General features: G+C 41.4%; 2 protein-coding genes across 2 annotated transcripts in view; one reads left to right on the top strand and one right to left on the bottom strand.

The window, feature by feature from the left end:
• Positions 1 to 24,823, top strand: part of LOC127649646 (gastrula zinc finger protein XlCGF8.2DB-like) — a 95,754-nt gene that overhangs the window by 25,218 nt on the left and 45,713 nt on the right. The gene's annotated exons all lie outside the window — the stretch shown is intronic.
• LOC127649648 (zinc finger protein 501-like) lies at positions 14,994 to 17,583 on the bottom strand. Its single transcript, XM_052134883.1, has 2 exons — positions 17,421 to 17,583; positions 14,994 to 16,675 (listed from the first exon to the last, which is right to left on the bottom strand). Exons 1-2 carry the CDS (start codon positions 17,512 to 17,514, stop codon positions 15,747 to 15,749), a joined length of 1,023 nt encoding a protein of 340 aa, XP_051990843.1. The 5' UTR covers positions 17,515 to 17,583; the 3' UTR covers positions 14,994 to 15,746.

Here is a 24,823-nt window from a genome sequence, read left to right as displayed (position 1 = left end):
CGAGCATCCATGCCAGCCGAAGCCAAGCACCCGATTATCCTGCCTAAGAACCATCGTGTGGCTGATCTGATTCTCCAGGATTCACATAAGCGGCTGGGACACAGTGGACGTAATCATATCTTGTCTCATGTACATCAAAGGTACTGGATTATTGATTCTTCCTCGTCAATCAGAAGAATGCTGTCACGGTGTACTATCTGTCGAAGGCAACATGGGACATCAGGCACACAAATGATGGCGAACTTACCAAGAAACAGAGTTATACCAGATGAACCACCCTTCACCAGAACTGGAGTGGATCTATTTGGACCATTCCACATTAAACGTGGAAGATCATCTGTAAAAAGATATGGGGTTATATTTACCTGCCTTGCATGTCGTGCGGTCCACATAGAAATGGCAACATCATTGGAAACAGACTCCTTTATTCAAGCTCTGTGTCGCTTCATTGCAAGAAGAGGTCAGGTGAAGGAGATGAGATCTGATAATGGGACCAACTTTGTTGGAGCTGATCATGAGCTCAAAAAGGCAATAAAGGAGTGGAATACTTCACAAATCGAGAACAGCTTGCTCCAACATGATATCAGATGGTTATTCAATCCACCATCCGGATCCCATCATGGAGGGGTGTGGGAGAGAATTATTCGCTCCATCAGGGAAATCATGGGTGCTACGCTGAGAGAACAAAGCTTGGATGAGGAAGGTCTTCAGACGTTCTTCTGTGAATGTGAAGCCATTCTGAACAGTAGGCCTATTACCATGCCTTCCAATGATATTAATGATTTGGAAGCTCTTACCCCACAGCACTTACTCCTGCTCAAGACTAACCCCAACTTACCACCAGGACTCTTCCATAAGGATGATACTTATGCGCGTAAAAGATGGAGGCAAGTCCAGTATATGAGCGCTCTATTCTGGAAACGTTGGACCAAGGAGTATCTGCCTCAACTCCAGAAGAGGCAGAAATGGAACCATCCATCACGGAACTTCATCCCGGGAGATGTAGTCTTGGTTGTCGACGAATCAGCCCCCAGGGGATCATGGCTGATGGGAAGAATCATTAAGGCTATGGAGGACGAGCATGGAGTGGTCCGTAAGGTTCGAGTCAAGACAAAGACGAATGAACTTGAGAGGCCAATAACTAAACTCTGCTTACTTCAGGAAGCAGTATGAGAAGGACTGTTATTGAGTTTTACTCAAAAGAAAGACATTTAAAGTTGTAATTGCTTCTAGAATAGCCAGCAATTAGGGGCCGGGTATGTAGAGGCCAAAGTATAATTCATAGTAATGTGAATAAGAATTAATGTTAAACAGGTAAATAATTTCATTTAGAAGTTCATGTAATGGTTAAAAATGTTAAATAATACTTAAAAGGTTAAAAGCATACTATAATTCATGTGCTTGTAGATTTGGTAAAAACAGCGTACTGCCTCTTTAAGGACAGGCCAACTCCGACTACATTACCTTGTTTATTATTATGTGACACAGATATTGAGAGCTGTGGAAGCGAACGGTTTTCTTACCTGCTAACTGTTAACTTATAGCTATTTCTATTAAGAATCTTTTATTTTATTAGCAATCAAAGTAATTGTATTATTCAGCTCACATTTTCTTTTGTAAATCGGAAACCAAGGAATAAAAACCGGAGATTTTCATCTTTTATTTCAACAACGTTTCTGAAGTGGATTTATTGAACTGTGTAGCTGAGCTTACAATGGACACTGCAAATGGAACTAATTGCTTGGAATAATGTTAGATAGTTATTAGTGTAAGCCATTGCACTTCTCAATATTTCAAACCTTTACAGATATAAACCCAGCAAAAAAAGAATCATCCCATTTTCAGGACAGTTTTTTAAAGATAATTTTGTAAAAATCCAAATAATTTTACAGATATTTATTGTAAAGGGTTTAAACAATGTTTTCCATGCGTATCCAATGAAATATAAAAAATTAATGAACATGCACCTGTGGAATGGTCATTAAGACACTAATAGCTTACAGACAGTTGGCAATTAAGGTCACAGTTATAAAAACTTAGGACACTAATGAGACCTTCCTAAAAACACCAAAAGAAAGATGCCCAGGGTCCCTGCTCATCTGTGTGAACGTGCCTTAGGCATGCTGAATGCAATTATGTTTAACGGGTCAAAATGGTCCATATCTTTAACACGTATGTGACAGTGACTTGATTGCCACTTATGTATTTATGACCCAATGTTTATGCTAATGCAGTGGTGGCTTAGTGGTTGAGGCTCTAGGTTACTGACCACAAGGTTGGGGATTCAAGCCCCAGCACTGCCAAGATGTCACGGTTGGGCCCTTGAGCAAGGCCCTTGACCCTATCTGCTCCAGGGGCACCATATCATGGCTTTAAACATGGTGTATAAATAATCCGAAAATTTTCAAATGAAATGTTCTGCCAAGTGTAACTTTGACATGATTCCCTCTACGACACTGACCAATTGCCACTTACATGTTTTATAAGTGAAATGTACACTTTCATGAGTTTAGGATTATGGAAAGTCTGTTTTAAACCATTGTCACCATTTACATTTTTTTTATAGATTTATTTTGCTCTATGGCTCCCTTTTCTTACACTATATATTTGTTATGATACGTAATACACTGTGTACGTAATGCGCTATATGTGCATGTACCGGAAATGTATGCCATATGGTTGATCATGTTGAATCCCCAGTAAAGTTGTTTTTACAACAACGATGCTGTCCAGTAATACTTCATGGTGGCAGCGGTAAACAACTATAGTATCAGTGACCAGTAAAGCGAAAACTGACTATGCCTCAAGCCTAATCTTTGTCAATGGCTGTGTGTAATGCCTAAGCGGGAAACCACTCCGTGAAGCACTCTGTTGTACGCCTATGTGGATCATGAAGGAGCATATTGTCTGTGTGATAATTGCTAATATGTCCAGAGAAGACAACAAAACACAAAAAGAATGAATAATTTTAACGTGAGTACAACATAAATGCGCTAAAATGGCAGCACGTCTACCAATGATGAACTGGTCTGACACTGATCTGAGTGAAGCAATGTCTTTATTTAAACAAAATATGATTCTGTACCTGGAAGATGAAGAAATAACAAATGCAGAAAAACAAGGTAGGAAAATATGTAGAGGCATTGGAGATGAAGTATTAAAACGACTCAATGCAAGCGGGCTCCATGATGCAGATAAGAGAAAGCCTGACACCTTGGGGAATTTCTTTGAAGGACAACTAAAGAGAAACGTGAATTTCAAAATACACAGGCTCCATCTCATGCAATATAGACAAAAACCAAATGAGAGCGTCAACGACTTTGTGACAAGAGCCAGAACTTTAGCACTGAAATGCCAATGTACTGACGATGAGCTTAATGAATGTCTAGTTGAGCTTATCGTTGCCAGTACTCCTTTTGATGCTTTAAGAAACAACCTATACAGCAAACCAAAAGGTCACACCATTGCCGATGTACTAGCAGAGGGGCAAAAGTATGAAGCCTTAGCAGCTGGTAACGAACAGATACAACAGCTTGGAATGTCACACACTGAAAATGTTCATGCTGTAACAAGAGGACGAACATGTCATAACTCTGACACAAACCACAAGCCAAGACAGTGCCCTGCATACAATGATACATGCTCAATGTGTGGTAACAGAGGCCTCTGGGCAAAGTGCTGTAAAAAGAGCAGGCAACAGAGACAGCTATCCAGCCAGTGCAGAAGAATTAAGTAACGAACACGCAACAGATACCAAAGCCATGCTAACCCAAGGAAAGACTACAAACGCAAAGATAAGCCCAGCATTAATGTTGTAAACAGCATTAAAGATGACGAGTATACATACCAAAAATACTTTTACTCCATCACTATAAGTGCAAAATGCATGCATAGCATCCATGTGAATCCACCCAGAGATGAGGCTTATACAACTCTGAAAATTAAACCACCTCTCCTGCAAGGACATGGATACACGCTTCACCTGAAAATAGATACTGGGGCAGCTGGAAACACACTTCCATTGCATACATTTAAACAGATGTATGGTGCATCACCACAAAGTATGGAATGTCTAAAACCAGCATCAAATATAAAGCTAACGTCATACACTGGTGATGTTATCCCCTGCTTTGGAACTATCAACATGCCATGCCAGTACAAAAACTTCAGATGGATAGAAGTTCTATGTCGTTGACGTACCTGGACCAGCTGTAGTCGTACTACCCACAAGTGAGCTCCTCAGCCTTGTGACAGTAAATGTTGATGTGATGGCTATAAAAGAAAGCAATGAACACAAGGGAAGACAAACTAAAGAGAGCACCCGACAAAACACAAAAAGCATCAAAGAACTAAAAGAGAAATACCCAGGCCAATTCGATAAAATTGGCAGTTTCAATGGCACAGCACATCTCATACTAAAGGAAGGTACCAATCCATTTATTGACCTACCATGCAAATGCAGTATCCACATCAAGGACAAACTTCAAAATGAGTTGAACAAACTTGTTGATCAAGGAGTCCTGCAAAAAATAGAAGAGCACACGGATTGGTGTTCTAGTCTTGCCTTCAGCACAAAGACGGATCACTTTGAATCTGCCTAGACCCACAGAAACTAAATGCAAGCCTGAAGAGGTGCCCTCACAAAATTCCAACTGTGAAAGAACTTAACCCAAAATTTACAAATGCAAAAGTGTTCAGCAACCTAGACGCAAAAGCCGGACACTGGTCGATACATCTAGACAAGGAGTCTTAAATCCTAACTACGTTCTGCACTCCTTTTGGCATATACTGCTGGAGATGCTTACCATTTGGTCTCAGTGTGCCCAAGACCTTTTCCAAGCCAGAATGGACCAAAGCCCACAAACTGAGAGGATTGCTGAAAAGTGACTCACAATGGATATGGGACACTGATTATCAGCAATGCTTTGAAGACCTGAAGACAACAGTGACTGTTGATGCCTGCTTAAACTACTACACTCCAGCAGCCACCCTCCCACTGGAGGTAGATGCATCACAGAGAGGCATTGGTGTAGCACTGGTGCAAGACAACTGGCCCATTGCTTTTGTTTCAAAGACTCTAACTGAATGTCAGTCAAGATATAGCAACATTGAAAGAGAAATGCTTGCTATTGTTTATGATATGCAGCATTATCACACATACTTGTATGGAAAATCATTCATCGTAGTAACTGACCACAAGCCTCTCGTCACCATATGTACAAAGCCCCTGCATGCTGCTCCCCCAAGGCTTCAACGCATGCTGATCCAAACACAGGGATATAATTACAGCATCATTTTTCATCCTGGAAGCCAAATTATTCTAGTAGACACTCTCAGCAACCTGCCAAACCCTGAAAACTATGAACTTGATGAACGCATTGATGGGCTGAATACAGAATTTGAAGATCCTGAGCATCATACAAATGCAATTGTAAACTTCTCCCCGAACAAACAGGAGATTCTCAGAACTGAGATGGCAAAGGTGCATTAAAATAAATCATCCATCAGGGATGGCCAGACAGAATTCAGGACCTGCCAAAAGATCTATGCAGCTACTGGCCTTTCTGAGATGAACTTGCCATAGAAGCAGGATTTGCATTTAAGGGCAGACAAGTGCTTGTGCCATGACGATGCCATTCTGACTCAACTCCACGCAGCCCACCAAGGTTTCGAAAAAACATGCAGGTTGGCTCGAGAAAGTGTATATTGGACAAAGATAAACACAGACATTGAATTTTTTTTTAGATCTTGCGGAACCTGTGCAGAACATCAAGACGCACAACCAAAAGAACCTCTCATTCCACACAAAACACCTCAAAGCAATGGCAGTACCTGGTGTTGGATCTATTCGAGATTCATGGACATCAGTACATACTTACTGTGGACAGGTATTTCAAGTACCCATTGGTTGATGAAATGCCCATACCAGCCATGCAGTTGCACAAAAAATGCTAATTACATGTCTTTATTTGGTCGACCAGACAAAATAATGACAGACAACGGACCACAGAACACTGGACAACCTTTCAGGAAACTCAAAGCTGACTGGGAAATAAAACACACCACAAGTTCACCACACTACCCAAAAAGAAATGGATTGATTGAAAGACATGTGAGACACATCAAATCCATCATCAAAAAAAACATACAAAACAAAGGAGATATACAAGTGGCACTTTTGCAGGTGTGAGCAACGCCCATTGACAGCAATTTAACATCCCCTGCTGAATTACACCTTGGCAGACCTATCACCACACTCCTACCAAGTCATGCAGATCCAGGTAAACTTGAACACCGACTCCACCAGGGAAAAAGGGCAACAGGGATGAAAACACATCATGATCAATGTAGTGGTAGAGATTACCTCCATTGTTTCGTGGACAGTGTGTAAGAGTGCTGGACAAGGTTTCATAAAAACCAAAATAACCCAAATACACTGGATTTAAAGGTTGTAACAACTCTGCGCTCCCTGGCTACATCAAAAGGAAACTGTGTAGCATGGATGAATTGTGTATTTCTTTCATCCATCAACAGAATAATTTATCAAACTAGATAAGCCCTCTCCAGACCACACATTGTCTGACAATCATAGTGTATATATCACTATGGATGTGCACTCGCTGCAGAGAAAAAAGGGGGCATTCACAGCCATCACAGGGCTACCTGGTGTATCGCTGCATTATTGCATGCTGTATTGTACTTCATTGCACCAACACAGGATGAAGAGGAGTTCGTCAACCAAAAAAAAAAATACTCGACATACTCTCTACAGTATATATACACTGGGGCCAAAAGTTTGGAATAATGTACAGATTTTGCTGTTTCAGAAGGAAATTGGTACATTATTCACCAAAGTGGCATTCAACTGATCACAAAGTATAGTCAGGACATTACTGATAAAAAATCTAGTTCGTTAAATGAAGCTTAACATTGTCTTTGTGTTTATTTTTGAGTTGCCACATTTTGAGTTAGATTTTTTTCTTCTGAGCCGAGCGGTTATACTATCAGCAAGCTGAATAGTACTGCTGTTCCATTCATCTCTACAGAAGCGTATGCTGTTGGAAATACGGTGCATTCCAGCAGCTTTCTCTCCATCAGCACGCCAACAGCAGATTCGCCCCTCGGCTTTTCGACAGCGCTAAGAAAGAGTATATTTTCTGCTAAAAGAGTATATTTCTTAAAAGAGCACACACATGGACGTTGAATGTCTTTATAAAGACGTGTTTTTTTTAAAGATGCCTTTCCATCCTTGTGTGATTCCTGGGTGCGATTGTTATCTCTCCGCCTCCAATGGCCATGGGCGCTGCCTCACGTGTCTAGGCAGCGATCACACTAAGGCAGCGTTTGTGGATGGTTCATGTTCTCATTGTGAGAATATGACCATGGCAGCATTGCGGGGGCGGCTTTCCTTCTTCAAACGGGGGAAAGCCGAAATGTTCCGAAATGAGACCAGCCAGCCTCACAGCAAGGTTGAGGTCTCTTTCAGGGCCCGCTAGCTGGATTAAACTTCCATTGCTGCATCGGAGAGCGCACTGGCGATGTCGGACTCTGAGGACTCGAAGGGCTGCCACCTTCAGGTCTGGCTGCCAAGTATGAGGCTGATGCAGAGCTGACCCGGGCTGCCGCGAGTATCGGGTTGGACTGGAATCCTCCAGCCTCCCCTGAGCACTCGTGGCTCGATGATTGGTTCCTGGGTTTTGGGCGCCACTCATGGCCATGGCCACGTCTCCCTCCGGGCGACGAAGGTCACGGCTTGTGCACACCTTGGTGGTCTAGGAGTGCCACCGGACGCGCGGTCATGGCATGGTCCTGCTGATTTGGAGTTGATTCTGCAAAGCACAGGTAGACCTATTCGCTTCCTGGGAATCCTCCCACTGCCCGCTCTGGTTTTCCTGGAATGTGGAAGACCAGCAGTGGTAGACATGATCACTCAGGTTAGAGCTAAATCTACGAGGCAGCTTTATGCCCTGAAGTGGTGCCTGTTCGCGAACTGGTGATCTTCCCGAGGCGAAGACCCCCAGAGATGCGCAGTCGGGTCAGTGCTTGCCTTCCTGCAGGAGAGGTTGGAGGGGCGGCTGTCCCCCTCCACTTTGAAGGTATACGTAGCCATTATAGCCACACACCATGATGGTAAGTCGCTAGGAAAACACAACCTGATCATCAGGTTCCTCAGAGGCGCCCGGAGGCTGAATCCTCCCAGGCCATGCCTCTTCCCCTCATGGTGTTCTCTCTGTGGTCCTCCTGGGCCTTCAGAGAGCCCCATTCGAGCTGAAAGCCCTCTCCTTAAAGATGGCCCTCCTGATTGCGCTCAACTCTATCAATAGGGTGGGGGACCTACAAGCGTTCTCTGTCAGCGACTGTTGCCTGGATTTAGGTCCGGCAGATTCTCAAGTGATCCTGAGACCCCGACCGGGCTATGTGCACAAGGATCCCTCTTCAGAGATCAGGTGGTGAACCTGCAAGCGCTGCCCCAGGAGGGGTAGACCCAGCCCTGTCGTTGCTGTGTCTGGTGTGTGCTTTGCACACCTACTTGGATCGCACACAGAGTGGCATCCTCGTGGGCACTTGCCAATGGCACCTCTCTAGCAGAGCATCAGGCTGGGCACCACCCATTACCTTCACAAGATTTTACAATCTCTGGGTTGAGCAAGTTTTGTCCCATGTTCTTTCTGGTGAGAACAGGAAGAGTTCGGTAATACAGAACAGCTGGCTGGGTGTATCACTTGCGTATAGAGCCTTTCACCTCCCCTGAAGCGAAAACGTGCGCTTTTACCAACAGTCGTGGACCCTGGATGTCCTTCCTCCCTAAACCAATGGTTTGCGAACTCAGCGGAGGAGTTCGCCGCCAGCCCCATTACGGGGTCTAATATACCCTGTTCTGGTATAGGTGCTCCACAGGTGCCAATTACTCCGGTAACCCCTGTGATGTATATTCTGTTTTACGGTCTCCCTGTCGGTGAACCCGCGTCTCCCTTGGGCAGAGTTCTTTCTGCCCCTGGTTGCTGTGCTTGTAGATTTCCCCCCCCTTTTGTGGCAGGACCTACCACCGCACCTCTTCCATGTGTGGCTGCGGATGCCATGTGACATATTGCCACATGCTGACCTCCCCTTTTGGGCAGGATGTGGTCTCCACAGGGTCTTTTCTCCCTGAAAGAATAGGAAAGGAAAAGAACACCTTCCCTGTTGTGTATGATAGTGTTAGATGGCCCCAGCTGAATGAAATACTCTGTGGAGAGAAAACATAGAGAGAAAAGGCTGCGGCTGGTGTGGCCTGCTCCCATGCTAGTTACGTTGCCTGCACCTGCACCCCCCATGACATCTTTTGGGGCATTTATGGGGGTTAAGTGCATTCTGATGCACCTGCTATTATGCACGCAGCAGCTTGTTTGCACCTGCATCGGCAGTTCACGTAACACGGTTCAGCTTTTTGGCGTTTTTCCATAGGGTCCCCTAGTATCACTACATCGACACAACCTCCCTGATGGAGACAACGAGACGTTGTGTACTAGCCACTGAAATGGCCGGGAACATGTCTCGGATCCTCAGCACAAAACCTGAATGAATCCCTCATTTCAGCTCCCTTTTATACCTGTATGTCAAGGGAGGTGGCATGCAAATTCCACTCGCCAATTTTCATTGGCCTTTTCTCAAAGATCCAAGGTGATTGGGGCTCTCAAGATCGACCCCTAGTTTCACTACATTGACACAACATCTCGTTCCCTCCATTAGGGAACGGAGGTTACGATAGTAACCGAGACGTTTCATGTACAACAGTCAAGAGAAAACTCAGGGGTGGAGGCCTTATGGGAAGAATTGCAAAGAAAAAGACACTTTTGAAACAGAAAATCAAAAGAAAAGTTTAGAGTGGGCAAAGAAACATAGACATTGGACAACAGATAATTTGAAAAGAGTGTTATGGATCTTAACCCCATTGAGCTTTTGTGGGATCAGCTAGACATTAAGGTGTGTGAGATGTACCTGGCAAGACAGCCACATCTATGGCAAGTGCTACAGGAAGTATGGGGTGAAATGTCACCAGAGTATCTGGACAAAGCTGTCATTGCTGCATGTGGAGGATTTTTTTGATGAGAACACTTTGAAGTAGTTTAAGCAAATTGAAATAGTCATTTTTCACATTATTATTGTCCTGACTACACATTGTGATTAGTTGAATGCCACTTTGGTGAATAAAAGTAACAATTTCTTTCCATAAAAGCAAAATCTGTACATTATTCCAAACTTTTGGTCGCCAGTGTATGTGGAATATGCCTGTGCTGTCAGGGAAGAAAAAATCCATTAATTGGATAACCTAGTCATTCAGTACATTCAGGTAGTCCGCTGACTTCATTTTATTGCCGTATAACGTTGCTGAGACTAGACCTAACCAGCTGAAGCAACCCCAGATCATAACACTGCCTCCAGAGTGCTGTGCTTCCCTTCTTACCCTGACACGCCCATCACTTTGGAATAGGGTTGCTCCACTGCACCCTTGCAAACTGAAGTTGTTTTTTCCGATTAGCCTCACTAACATGTGGCTTTCTTGTGGCCACACAGCGGTTCAGTCCCAATCCTGTAAGTTCTCGTCACATTGTGCATGTGGAAATGCTCTTACTTTCACTAATAAACATAGCTGTGAGCTCTGCTGTAGTTTTTTAATAAATCACCTAAATCACATTTTCTTTTAAATCATGTGGATGGCCGGGCGTGTGTGCGTCATTTACCTGGGGAAGAGATGGCAGCAGGATGCACTTTGGGGAGAAGGCAGGCCAGTGGATGCAGTGTGATGCTCTGGGTAATGTTTTGCTGGGAAACTTTGGGTCCTGGCATTCATGTGGATGTTACTTTGACACGTACCACCTACCTAAAGATTGTTGCAGATCACGTACACCCCTTCAAGGAAAATGTGTTCCCTGATGGCAGTGGCCTCTTTCATCAGGATAATTCCACACTGTAAAAAATTTTCAGTAATAGTTTGAGGAAAATGACAAAGTGTTCAATGTGTTGCCTTGGTCTCCAAATTCCCCAGATCTCAATCCGATTGAGCATCTATGGGATGAGCTGGACAAACAAGTCTGATCCATGGAGGCCCCACCTCTCAACTTATAGGACTTAAAGGATTTGTTGCTAACGTCTTGGAGCCAGATATCCCACGAATTTATGAGTTCATGCCTCGATGGGTCAGAGCTGTTTTGGTGACAAGAGGGGGACCTACATGATATTAGGCAGGTGATTTTAATGTTGTGGCTGATTGGTGTATACAGTTGAAGTCAGAAGTTTACATACACCTTAGCCAAATATATTTGAACTCACAATTCCTGACATTTAATCATACAGAACATTCCCTGTCTTAGGTCAGTTAGGATCACTACTTATAGAATTATATATTTCAGCTTTTATTTCTTTCATCACATTCACATGCATTTTGTTAATATTTGGTAGCATTGACTTTAAATTGTTTAACTTGGGTCAAATGTTTTGGGTAGCCTTCCACATGCTTCTCACAATATTTTGCTGGAATTTTGGCCCATTTCTCTAGACAGAACTGATGTCACTGTGTCTGGATTTTAGGCCTCCTTGCTCGCACATGCTTTTTCAGTTCTGTCCACAAATGTTCTATCGGATTTGAATCAGGGCTTTGTGATGGCCACTCCAATACCTTGACTTTGTTCTCCTCAAGCCATTGTGCCACAACTTTGGAGGTATGCTTGGGGTCATTGTCTATTTGAAAGACTCATTTGTGACTGAGCTTTAACTTATGGGCTGATGTCTTGAGATGTTACTTCAATATATCCACATCATTTTCCTTCGTCATGATGCCATCTATTTTGTGAAGTGCACCAGTCCCTCCTGCAGCAAAGCACTCCCACAACATGATGCTGCCACCATTATGCTTCACGGTTGGGATAGTGTTCTTAGGCTTGCAAGACTCACCCTTTTTCCTCCAAACATAACAATGCTCATTATGGCCAAACAGTTCTCTATGTTCTCATTGTGAGAATATGACCATGGCAACGTTGCGGGGGCGGCTTTCCTTCTTCAAACGGGGGAAAGCCACTTCAGCCGCCACTCGCACTGCACCTTCTACCCACCGGTATGAGGCCGGCCCGGCCAGCACTGGAGGTGATTTGTGGAGTTCAATGGGCGCGGTTTAACCGGGTAATTCCCTGTGGACCTCCTGTTCCCCAGCATGCTCGTTTGCCCCTGTCCGGTTCCGAAATGAGACCAGCCTGCCTCACACCAAGCTTGATGTCTCTTTCAGGGCCCGCAAGCTGGATGAAACTTCCATTGCACTATGGCCAAATACTTTTTGAGGACATTTCTCCAAATTGTAAGATATTGTTACCCACTTTCAAACTGTAGTCTGGCTTTTTATGGCAGTTTTGGAGCAGAGACTTCTTCCTTGCTGAGCAGCCTTTCAGGTTATATCGATATAGGACTCATTTTACTGTAGATATAGATACTTTTTAACCTGTTTCTCCAGCATCTTCACAAGGACCGTTACTGTTGTTCTTGGATTGATTTGCACTTTTCACACCAAACTATGTTCATCTCTAGGAGACCAAATGTGTCTCCTTCCTGAGTGGTATGATGGCTGCATTGTCCCATGATGTTTATACTTGCATACTATTGTTTGTATAGAGTATCGTGGTACCGTTAGACATTTGGAAATTGCTCCCAAGGATGAACCAGACTTGTGGAGGTACACAATTTGTTTTTCCTGAGGTCTTGGCTAATTTCATTTGATTTTCCCACGATGTCAAGAAAAGTGGCACTGAGTTTGAAGGTAGGCCTTAAAATACATCCACAGGTACACCTTCAATTCAGTACACCTCCTATCAGAAGCTAATTGGCTAATTGCCTAAAGGCTTGATATAATTTTCTTCAATTCCAAGGTGATTAAAGGCACAGTTAACTTGGTGTATGTAAATTTCTGACCCACTGGAATTGTGATATAGTCAATTAAAAGTGAAACAAACTGTTTGTAAACAATTGTTGGAAAAAGTATTTGCACATGTATGTCATGCACAAAGTAGATGGCCTAAATGACTTGCCAAAACTATAGTTTACTGATATTAAATCTGTGGAGTGTTTAAAAAATGAGTTTTAATGACTTCAAACCAAGTGTATGTAAACTTCAGACTTAAACTGTATATATCGCAAACCTCCCAGGTGTCCCACTTTGAGACTTTCAAAATCTGGTCACCCTATAGAAAATTCACTAGCCATGTCTGGGACTTCAATTATGACACATTTGAACCTTTATTGGAATGACTGTCCATTGTGTAGCCAATGCATGATGTTAAAACAAAGAGAACTGACTGTGCTATCTGAACTTTTTTTTTGTGACTGTTCGTTGTTTATGTATGCATAAAATCAGGAAGATACGGGTCAGGAGCTTCAGTTAATGTTCACATCAACCATCAGAATGGGTGAAAAAAAGGGGATTTCAGTGATTTCTACCGTGGCATGATTGTTGGTGCCAGATGGGCTGGTTTGAGTATTTCTGTAAGTGCTGATCTCCTGGGATTTTCACACACAACAGTTTCTAGAATTTACTCTGAATAATGCCAAAAACAAAAAACATCCAGTGAGCGGATGTGAAAGGCTCGAGGGGCAGAGCAGATGGGGCTGAGGACCATGGTGGAGTCGTAGGTATGGAGGTCCCCTGTGGAGCAAAGGAAGGCCTGGACCATGGAGCAGAGGCGGGCCCGGACCGTGGAGCAGAGGCTTGCTTATGACATGGCATGGAGCAGTCTGGGGCTTGGCTATGACATGGAGCAGACTCCGGCATGGTTCATCTGTGACATGGCATGGAGCAGACTGAGGTTTAGCGGTGACATGGCCTGGAGCAGACTCCGGCGTGGTGGTGACATGGCCTCGAGCTGACTCTTCCGCGGCTGTGACATGGCCTGGAGCTGACTCTGCCGCGGCAGTGACATGGCCTTGAGCTGACTCTGCCGCAGCTGTGACACGGCCTGGAGCTGTGGGAGGCTTGAAACTAAGTGTCCTAATTCACAGGGAAAAGACCTCAGTGATCGTGAACATGATCGGAGTCGTGGGAGCGACCTCTGTGGATGTGGGGTGAGGATTGAGACACGGGAATGACCACTGTGGTCAGAGGCGAGGACTAAGACACGGGAATGATCACTGTGGTCAGGGGCGAGGACTGAGACTCGGCAACGACCGCTGTGGTCAGGGGCGAGGACTGCGACTCGGGAACGACCACTGTGGTCAGGGGCGAGGACTGAGACTCGGGAACGACTACTGTGGTCAGGGGCGAGGACTGAGACTCGATAACAATTTCTGTGGTTGTGGGCTTGGACAGAGTCTTGGGAACAACATCTGTGGTCATGAACACAGGCTGTGACTCAAAAGAAATCCCTTCTCCTCCTCCGTGAGGCCGAAGTTGGTGGTGCAGGCTCTGGACAGACGAGGCTGGCAATGTTAGCTGTGGTAGACATGGGTTTTGGTTCATTGGCCATGGCAGGCATGGGCTCATTGGCAGTGACGTGGTGTAGAGCTCTGGCTCGGCGGCGGCCATTTCGAGGAACTCTAGCTCGGCGGTGGCCACGTCGAGGAACTCTAGCTCGCCGGTGGCCACGTCGAGGAACTCTGGCTCGGTGGCGGCCATGTCGAGGAACTCTGGCTCAGTATCCGCCTCCCCCACAGTGACCAGGGTGAGGCCAATATATTGGGCCAGATTGAGGGGACTGCGACCACCAGGCATCAAGGTGGAGATGAGCTCATTAAGTCCGAACCGAAAAATGTCCTTAACTGCGAGCTCATTAAAAGCCACCTGACAGGCTAGAGCACAAAAGTCCTCAAAGTAATTCTCCAGGTGACAACTCCCCTGACAGAGGCTCAGAAGCTGAACTGCTGGTTCCATTGTGAGGTCAAGTATTCTGTAACGTAGCTGGCAGGCAATGACACAGGAACAGACGAAGACGATGAAGTAAGAACCCAAGTGCAGTTTATTTACAAGATGAGTGAAATCCAATAACCATAAATTCAAACGTGAAACAAAATATAAACTTGACTAGACTTAAAAACCAAACAAACATAAACGACTTTGACTTGAAATAACCATGAAACGACATTACATCAACAATACTCGACAAAGGACAATGGCAAACATGAGGGCTTAAATACAAGGTCATGGGGAAACATAAGCCAATGAACAAACAGAACTCTAAACAAGATAACAAGACAATAAGAATAAACCAATTACATGAAAGAACCAATAACAAGACACATAAACATGGAGAGAAAACAGGACATCACATGACTAGGAAATGGGAACAAAACTTTTTAAAATAAAAGACCAGAAAACAAAATATGACCAAAAACACATCTAGACATGACAATAGCATCTCAGAAAGAACAACACGTTGAACCTTGAGACGGGTAGGCTACAATAGCAGAAGCCCATTTTCAGGCACTTTATTAGGACCATAGTATTTCTAATTAAATGATCAGTGAGTATCTGCCAGAACAGTGTAAGGGGTTAATTAATAAAGAATCATGTTTGCTGACATTTGCTTTGTTTTAGAGAGAATAAAGCAGAAACTGCACTAATTGGGCAGTGAGAACATAACATTCTTTATATCAAATTCTGTTGTAGTTTTTTTTATTCCCTGAATTCATCATCTGACACGGTAAGTACATAATGCTACTCAAAACAAACCGTCACCACAGAAAAATGAAGCTAATTTAATCTATTGGTATGATCAAAATAATGTATCTTCTTATTTCAGTGGTATTTGGTATGGACTCCCTCTATTATGTTTTTTTTCATGTTTTTTCCACTCTTGGTCCCGTCTGAAACTCTTTTCACAATATGAGCACCTGTAAGGTTTTTCTCCAGAATGAATTCTTTTGTGCACTTTCAAGTTTTCCACTTTGTAAAAGGCTTTATCACACTCTGAGCATACATGAGTTTTTACACCCAAATGTATTTTCTGGTGCTGTTTCATATAAGCCAGCTGTGAAAAACTTTTTCCACAAACAGTGCAGATGTAAGGCTTATTATTTCCATGAAGTTTCAAGTGTCTCTTTAGCACTGATGCAAAAATAAAATTTTTACCGCACTGATCACAGTTGAAAGGCTTTTCTGCAGAGTGATGGCGCTGATGAAGTCTGAGATGACTTGCCTGTTTGAAACTCTTGCCACACTGAGAACAGTGATGTAATTGCTTTTCAGAGTGAATATGTGCATGCCTACTTAAGCCGCTTGGATTTCTAAACCTCTTTCCACACTGAAGGCATGTAAAATGTTTCTCTCCAGTGTGAGTTCTCATGTGCGCCTTAATACTTGCTCTGTGTCTGAAACTCTTTCCACACTGATGGCATGAGTAAGGCTTCTCTCCAGTGTGAATTCTCATGTGAAGATTAAGACTTGCGTTCTCTTTGAAACACTTTCCACACTGATGGCACGTGAAAGGTTTCTCTCCAGTGTGAATTCTTATGTGGATAGTAAAGGTTCCTTTATGAGTGAAAATCTTTCCACAATGAGGGCAGATTAAAGAAATTTGAGTTCTTTTTTGTGACAGTTTCTTTTCAGTCTGTGAGCAACTAGAAGATTTTTCTCCAGTTATGACATCATTATGATTCTGATACTGATATTTCTCCTCCACTTCATCCAGTTCTTGACTTTCCTCTTTCACGTCCATCAGCTCTAAAATGGAAAATGAAACAGTCAAAAATCAATACAAGATGCATAAAGGTGAAATTGATAAGGAAATAGAAAAGAACTGCTCATAAATAACACAAATCATCCGAGATCAAATATTTACTTCAGTGATCATTTTATACTCAAGTTTAACTCTCAACTTTTAGCGGCTTATCCAAGAAAATGCAAAGTCCCCTCAGCCCCTCTGATTAAAAATTTCCTAATAGTTAACTTCTGAGCATCGCCAATTGTGAGCCAGGAACACCACTGCCACTGTTAATGACATCTGGTAGATACACTATGTGGCCAAAAGTTTGTGAACACCATTTGCGCTTGATGAACAATACCACAGGCATCAATTGGGATTCGGGTCTGGGCTTTCTTCAGGCCAGTCAAGATCTTTCACCATTTCTTTCTGGACCTCGCTTTGTGCACAGGAGCACTGTCATGCTGGAAAAGATAATGGCTCTCCCCAAACTGCCACTAAGCACACAATTCCCTAAAATGCCATTGTGTGGAGTAGCATTATAATTGGTCTTCACAGGAATTAATAACTATTGATGAACATTTTGTCAGAGGACAATCAACTAAGACAGAGTTATTCTTTCTATTTTTCTCTAATCAAACCATTTTAATTTGACAGCTCCTGTGATTTATAACTACAGCCACAAATTTGAGTGAACTGCCTGAAGTTTTGATACTTAAATGTTCCTCAGCAGTCGTTAAATACAAATCAAAAATATGCACCAACCTCTTTGTTCCTCTTTGTTGTTTGTATCTTCATTCTTCAGTCTGAATGGTTCTGAAATACGGATGTCTTCACTCTCCTCTTTAACAAACTCCATCTTTTCAGGGATACTAAAGCAGGATTCAGGGGTATGTGCATTCAAAGGTACTATAGCAGGTACAAGGGGGTAGTTGGTGTTGCTTTGTTAAACCTATAAAAGAGAAATTAAAAACTTATTATAAATATATATATATATATATATATATATATATATATATATATATATATATATATATATATATATATAAATATTTAATCGTGATTAATCTCATGATTTTTGTCTAGGTAATGCATTCAGTTTCTCTTTAATATAAAGACACCAGTCAGATGTCCAGTGCAGTAGTGTTTTATACTCATCTTACTCCCTACAACACTTAATACTATTTCCCTCCCATTACACATCAATGCTAATCATCACAGCCAAAATAATGCAGTTATAATGTAACATATTCTATATTTCTCAAATTGCATAAATATACACCTAAAAAAACTAAAACAAATCTGCAACAATAAAATGTGACAAAATTACCAACACTTCATGCACTATTATCTAAATGTTTTGTCATCTGACAGTAATCCAATGCTATATAAGATTATTTGAAACTACATAATAGAATATTATTTTATGTTACTGATGTAAAAGGTATTAAATATAAGTTTTAAAAAAGAAACATTGGTAATAGATGCTGCTATTGGCCTAGTATAAAATATGATGCATCTACCAAAAATATTTATAATAAATTAATTAATATTCAAAGTAACAGCTCATACTTAATTATGGCATATTTAAATTGATTTCAGAAGATGTATTTGTGCATGACACATAAATCAACATATTTAAAGGAACACCTCTGTCCTGTCACTTGCAACATTTTACTATGTTGTAGTTCAAATCAAATGAACATTTAAGTGTAATTCTTAATGCCAGGATAATATAACACAAGGAACAGTAATGTATTAATTGCACATGGATGAGTGTGCATTAAGATATTATTAAATATGAGTTATACATATGTTCACACTTGTATTATTTAATTACTGCAAGTTTGCATTGAATGAATTGTTGTTTGTGCATGAGACGAGTAAATGAAATCCATCTGTTCAGGGTGTATGAACATTTATAACACATGCACATCTAATATTAATGGACTTTTCACTACGTAAAATATTAGTGACTTTCTCCGGGATTATCAATATTGCACAAACAACATGGCAGGAAATACTAAACATTGTGTCACTCACTGAATCTGCTTTAATATTAAATCTTTTAATTGTTGTATTATACCCCTTTTATGAATCGTATCTTAATATGTATCTGTAACATAAACAATGAAGTCCGGTTGAAATTAGGATTCATTTTGTTTTACTTCTCTATGTTAGGAAGAAATCAACAGACCGTGCTGCAGCATTCAAGACTATTACAACTCGATCCGTACCGGAAACACGATTGGTACTGCGCATGTGCGAACATTCATATTTGAGCCTCTTCTTCTCTTCTTTACAGATTCACATTTTACATGCATATCGCCCCCTACTGCAATCATGTTTTTATTACAGCATATCCTACATCAGTGATTCACAAAATAACTCGATTTTGCTTTGTTTAAAATATTAAATAAAATGTATGACAGAATACATATTATAGGGATTAGGGCTGGTAAAATCGATTGGTAAAACAAGAAATTAGTTATTTTTCGCAACAAGGATTTTTGCATTTGACTTTTGCATTTACATTAAAACTTGTTCTACATATGAATGCTTTGACTCTACAGTGTATATATTAGCTTTTGAAAGTGCTGAAATTTGACACTATATATAATTATTTTCTTGTCAAAATGCATTTATTTCCAACTTCCAACCAAAGAATACAATATATAAAAGTAATGCTTTATTAATATTTTCCAATCAAAGCCTTCCATAGTATAAAGATAGAAATGCACAAAAAATAGCACCATTAAACCTTTAATGTCTCCTCAGAGGTTGCATATTAATTAAAATGGGAATTAAATCTTTTAAACCCTCATCCTGCACCATTTCAATTGTCTGACAGTCTGTGGCTATCCACTTTATTACAGCAATGGTAAAGTCAAATGATTCACTTCAGGGCATCAACACACCTCTCAACATCACCGTCAAGCACTGCTTTGAACTCCATATGAATAGCGCTGCAGTGAACGGCCGTGCTCGAAATGGCATACTACCCACATCACTCTTAATGCTTCTGTCATATCTATGCATGGCAAATTAGAGTAGTATGGTAGCACGGAATTCCTAAAACAGTCAGGCTTGATACATTTTTACTAAGAAATTGTACAATAGGCATATGTTAAGTTTTCAACACTGTAACACTCTTGTAGTAGTATCTTTTTGGAATTTACACAAATTTCATTTGATAAAGACTCTCAGGAAAACATCTGCTCACTTTGATAAATTTGAACAGTTCTCCTTTACATGTCTCTGTAGAGTACCTAATTGGCTAAAACGTCCCACATGAAGTGCCGTTGTATGGCTTCTCTCCAGTATGAACTCTCTCATGTCTTTTCAGTTGTGCTTGATGAGCAAAACTATTTTCACAATGTGACCACTGGTAAAGTTTTTTTATCAAGAATTGTTAAGTCAAAATACTTCTCTCCAATGTGAATACTCAAGGTGGGGAGAGGTGAAAAAGAGACTGGGTGAAGGGGAATAAAGTGTCCATGGGGGAATTAGTGTCCAAAATAAGGGGGGAATCTGGCATCCTCACTGTGAAGGGGGCATTGCGAAGGAAGGCGTTGTGTCCACGAATGGTCCAGGAAGTGGTCCGTGGAATGGTCCCCTCTGTTCTGTGGTGCTTCCTTGGGGCCGTGTCGAGTGTGAGAGTAAGGCAGCCTGGCGTCCATTCCAGTCGGCCGTGACTCGTACTCATATCCCCATGTGTTGCATCTAATTTGTGAAGGGGTCCGGTTCCGGCTTGCATCTAATTCAGTCGGCACCCTCCCCACTCTGCTGCTGGACCTGCAAGGATGCCAGTGTGTGCACACATGGAGATAGAAGCCGGCTCGACGAGGAGAGGCAGACTCTGCGTTTTTATGGCAGCATTGATGAGGCTCCACTCATATCTGGTGTGCCTCATGATCCGCTGTGCAAACAAGGCTCAAGGACAGCCCTAAGAGGCACAGCTACGATGACGAGAGGGAGGGGCGGGTCGTTCTGCAACACAAGGGTGTTTTTTCTTGTATGAAACCAGAGTGAGAGCACTGATGATTTTTGAGATTTCTTGACTGATTGAAACTCTTGCCACACTGTTAAAAGTGGTGTAATGTATTTCCTGAATTAATATTGTAAAATGGCAGGCAAAACTTCTAAAAATACATAGATTTGCCCTTGAAGGTCTCTGCGTTGTTCTGTCTTTTCTGGGCACTGAAGTAAAGCAATTATTGTTAATAATTTGCACTTTACAAATTCATCTCGTTATAAATTTTATCTGACTCCAATTTTATATTAATCTGACTCCAATTTTATATTAATCTGACTCCAATTTTAAGTTGACCTCTGATTTAGATTAAAGCTCTAAATTCTTTCTGATTATTCTTTTATTTTAATAATTTAAGTTATTGATTACTCTGAATCCTCTTCTATTCATTTACCTTTTGATCAGTTTCTAATGAGATTCAAACTGATAGTCTTTAAGTGGCTTCCTCCTACATTAAAGCTTCAGTTATGATAGAAATGATTCTTAAAATGGAATTCTCCTGCTCGGTTCCTCCAGAGCGGTTTCTCCTATTTTAAAGACCCAGTATTGATATAAATGATTTCAGAGGAATACAGAATAAATCAAAAAGTAACAATTTATTTGCCAGGTAGGATTTAAAACACAAGTTAAAGAAACAAGTCAAAGAACATACCTGGCAGTTGAGAAAAGTACATGTAATTGCAAAGCATGGGAAATCTGAATGCAGATTCCTATTATTACAGTTACACACATAGGCTCTATGCACGTCGCAGTTCCGGGTTCGCGTGTACTAGGCTATCAACATCCGGTTGAACTTCCTGTTTATACACAGACAGATATGGCTCTCTTTTATAGTCGTTGTCTTCAGGACTTACCTCGTCTGACGGTAAATGATGTAGACCGACTCATAAAAAAATAATGTGCTGCTCCTAACAGGTTTCGAGTGGTGTGATTTTGTTGTATGTGCGCAGGAGGACATGCTTGTTGAGCGTATATACAAAAATATTGATGTAATGTGCACCATTAGAGACTGAGCAGATATGTTTTTTTTTACCACTACCTACTGAAGTGTTTGCATGTTTAGGTCATTTTTAGATAACCAGTGAAGTATTTCTCAATTTCTACAATTGTACAAATGTTGCTTTATTTAATGACTGTGTGTTACAGTGTGGCCACATACCACTGGTGGTCCATTCAATTATAATATACAGCATTATATTTATTGTATTCTTATTTATTTACACTATAAACAATATTTACATATATACACAAAATACTCATATATATATATATATATATATATATATACACACACACACATACTATATTTCTACAATATAATATATATATACACCTATCTATTATATTACATTAGACATGTATATGTACATATATATTTAGATTTGTATAGGCTAGTTAATAAATACATATGTTATGCATTATGAAATTATAATAAAAATGCATAAGGAAAGTTTTGTCTGTTGATCAGAGTTATGAACAGAGTGTGAAATCCATAGTTTTTACAAAAGTATATGTACAATATTTACATTTACCTTAGCACATTAACAAGGATGAGGGTTTTTAGACTCAGTGGCTCCATGCCTTGACAAGTGGTCCACATTGGTAGATCACAAGCAAACATGCCACTGTAAACAGTTGGTTTATGCTAAGGGGATGACTGTGTCAAACAACTTATGCTCCTTCACTCGACGGATAAGACGTTCAACATGTACCCTGAGCCTGGCCACAGACTGAGTGTGTGTCACTTCATGAGGTAGCATTTGTTTTCCCTTGGTCAGGAAAACAGGCCAGTGAACTTTGCATGGCACTAGGCTGTCAATTAAGAAGCCCTTATCCACCATGATGGCCATGTCAGGAGTAAGAAGGTTAATGATCCCTGACTGTTTGAACAACTCCCTGTCACTTATAGGCCCTGCATAGAGTCCAGACACAAATGTTATTGCACCATGAGGTGCCATTCCTATTAAAGCCTTGAATATGCAGTGAGACTTATAGTTTGAAAAAACCTCACTTTGTAATAGCAATGAGGAAGGTGTTTGGCAGCGGATCTCAGTACAATCCAGGATAACCTGTGTGTCTCGGAAAAGATGAAATTCCTCTGGCAGATGGGCTCGTACTCTCTCTTTCGGCATCCAAATGCACACTGACCCCAGGACAAAGTACAGGAAGTTGGCCCAGGTTGTTATGATGCGGCTCACAGTGGCCTGATGTACATGGAAGCGATGACCAAGGTCCTTTTGCTTGAGGCCCAAAGCAAGATGCATCATGAACAGGAAGAACTTGTCTATTGCAGGAAGTGCCAGAGTGTTTCCAGCCTCCTTGGTGACTTTGGAGTTGGTGACACGAATCATTCTGTGCATTGCCGGTTCAATCAGTTCCCAGAAGGCCATCAGGTGGTTATAGGTTGCAAATCTGTCAAGAAATAAACGTACATTGGTTCTCACATGGCATAAAAGACTTACACTTAGCTTTATAGTATAGTAATTTCCAGTTTAGGAAATAAGAATGCTGAACGACAAGTAACTGATACAACAATCTTGTAATACATCATGAGTCATGAAAATTATGGAATTCGGTATGTATGATTAAACTAACTCTGATTGCTGTTGAAGACAACAGATGTTATTCATACTTATAATTATGTTAGCCTATGTTGTTGTTATTATTTTGGTCGGTGTAGCCTACTTTTACGTGCAGCTAGCTTATACAACTCCAATAATATTTAATAACAACGTGGACTAGTGTTTTCAAGACTAGTGTTTTCAAGTGTAGGGAAAGCACCTTTTTCAGACGTCTCAGTCTAGTCCCTTCCATAAAGTCATCAGGTTTGAAATGAATGCTACACACCTTTGTGTTTTTGTTGACTTGGAAGTCATCCCTCCTGATCTTAACGATTTTTTTCTGAGATCCTCTTCCACGGGAAATGAATGAAAACTCACAGTCGAGTTGTATCTTGCCGACACAACGCACGACGGCACACAACAATGTTCCGAACTAGGTCTCATTAGCTTTTGATATCGGAAAACCCTTTTCTCCATAGTTCAGCTGCCAAGATAAGAATAACTAGAATGTTTGTCGTTGTTAACTTTCGCGCGTCAGATCTAATACGGAACCGGAAACTGTTTGCCCAGTAGAGAGTGTAGTCGGAAATACGTCACAATCCCCGCTGCATAGAGCCTATTGAGGTGTGGGATCATCTGGCTACAGAGAACCTCGAGCTCTGGGCCAGCTTTCCTTAAATACCCAGAGGGAATACACATTGTGTACCAAATGGTATTATCCTTTGATCAATGAGAATTTGGGGGTAAAATGGTTCTTGGCTTCCTGGTGTTACACCTTCAAGGAGGGGTTAGACCTCCAGAATTATTCAGTATTTGGCAAAGACCTTATAACTTTGTTGTCATTAAGTTTTACAATCCTGGGGACAAAACACTATACCAGTCACACAGAGAACTCTTAAATGATATCAAACATGTTACACAAGTTACATTATTTGTATACATCAGATATGGTCTTTTGTTACATACAGATCTTAGGTGAGTTTGAGGTGATTCTGGGCTGGAGTGGAATGGATGAGAAGGAGAGGGGAGAGAATTGGACAGATGTGTAAGGGCAACAACAAGGTGTGACTTTACAGTCTTCGCTCAGTGGGGTGTGATGCCTCAGGAAGAGTTGCTAATTGTGAGAAAGTTAATTTGTTGATTTTCTCAAAGATCATACATTTGCTCTTTGCCTTTGAATGTAAACACATTGGCACCCCGCCTTACATATTTATACGCTTAAGGTACATCTTAAGGTTTCCTTTTTCTGTAAAAGTCTTTCCACACATGGATGAAATTTCTGCTTTTGTTCTTTTGTAAGGTATGGCGGAGGATCAGTGCCTTAACAGATTCCCGAACAAACAAGAACTTACTGTTAAAAACCCCCCTAATTACTGAAATAGCGCCAACCAGCCTCCACAAGCACAATAAATGTATTGACAAAGAGACAATGAACTATTGACAGAGAACCGCATGTGACATCCGCATGCTCACCACGTGCTTATCATGTGGACAGGAAGGGGGAAACTTTGAACGTAAAAATGTGTGTGTGTGTTTTTCAGTTAAACACAGAACTGCATATTGCTAATGAAATA

Source organism: Xyrauchen texanus, chromosome 9, assembly GCF_025860055.1.
Source record: "Xyrauchen texanus isolate HMW12.3.18 chromosome 9, RBS_HiC_50CHRs, whole genome shotgun sequence".
Classification (NCBI taxonomy): Eukaryota; Metazoa; Chordata; class Actinopteri; order Cypriniformes; family Catostomidae; genus Xyrauchen; species Xyrauchen texanus.
This window is presented reverse-complemented; position numbering and strand designations above follow the sequence as displayed.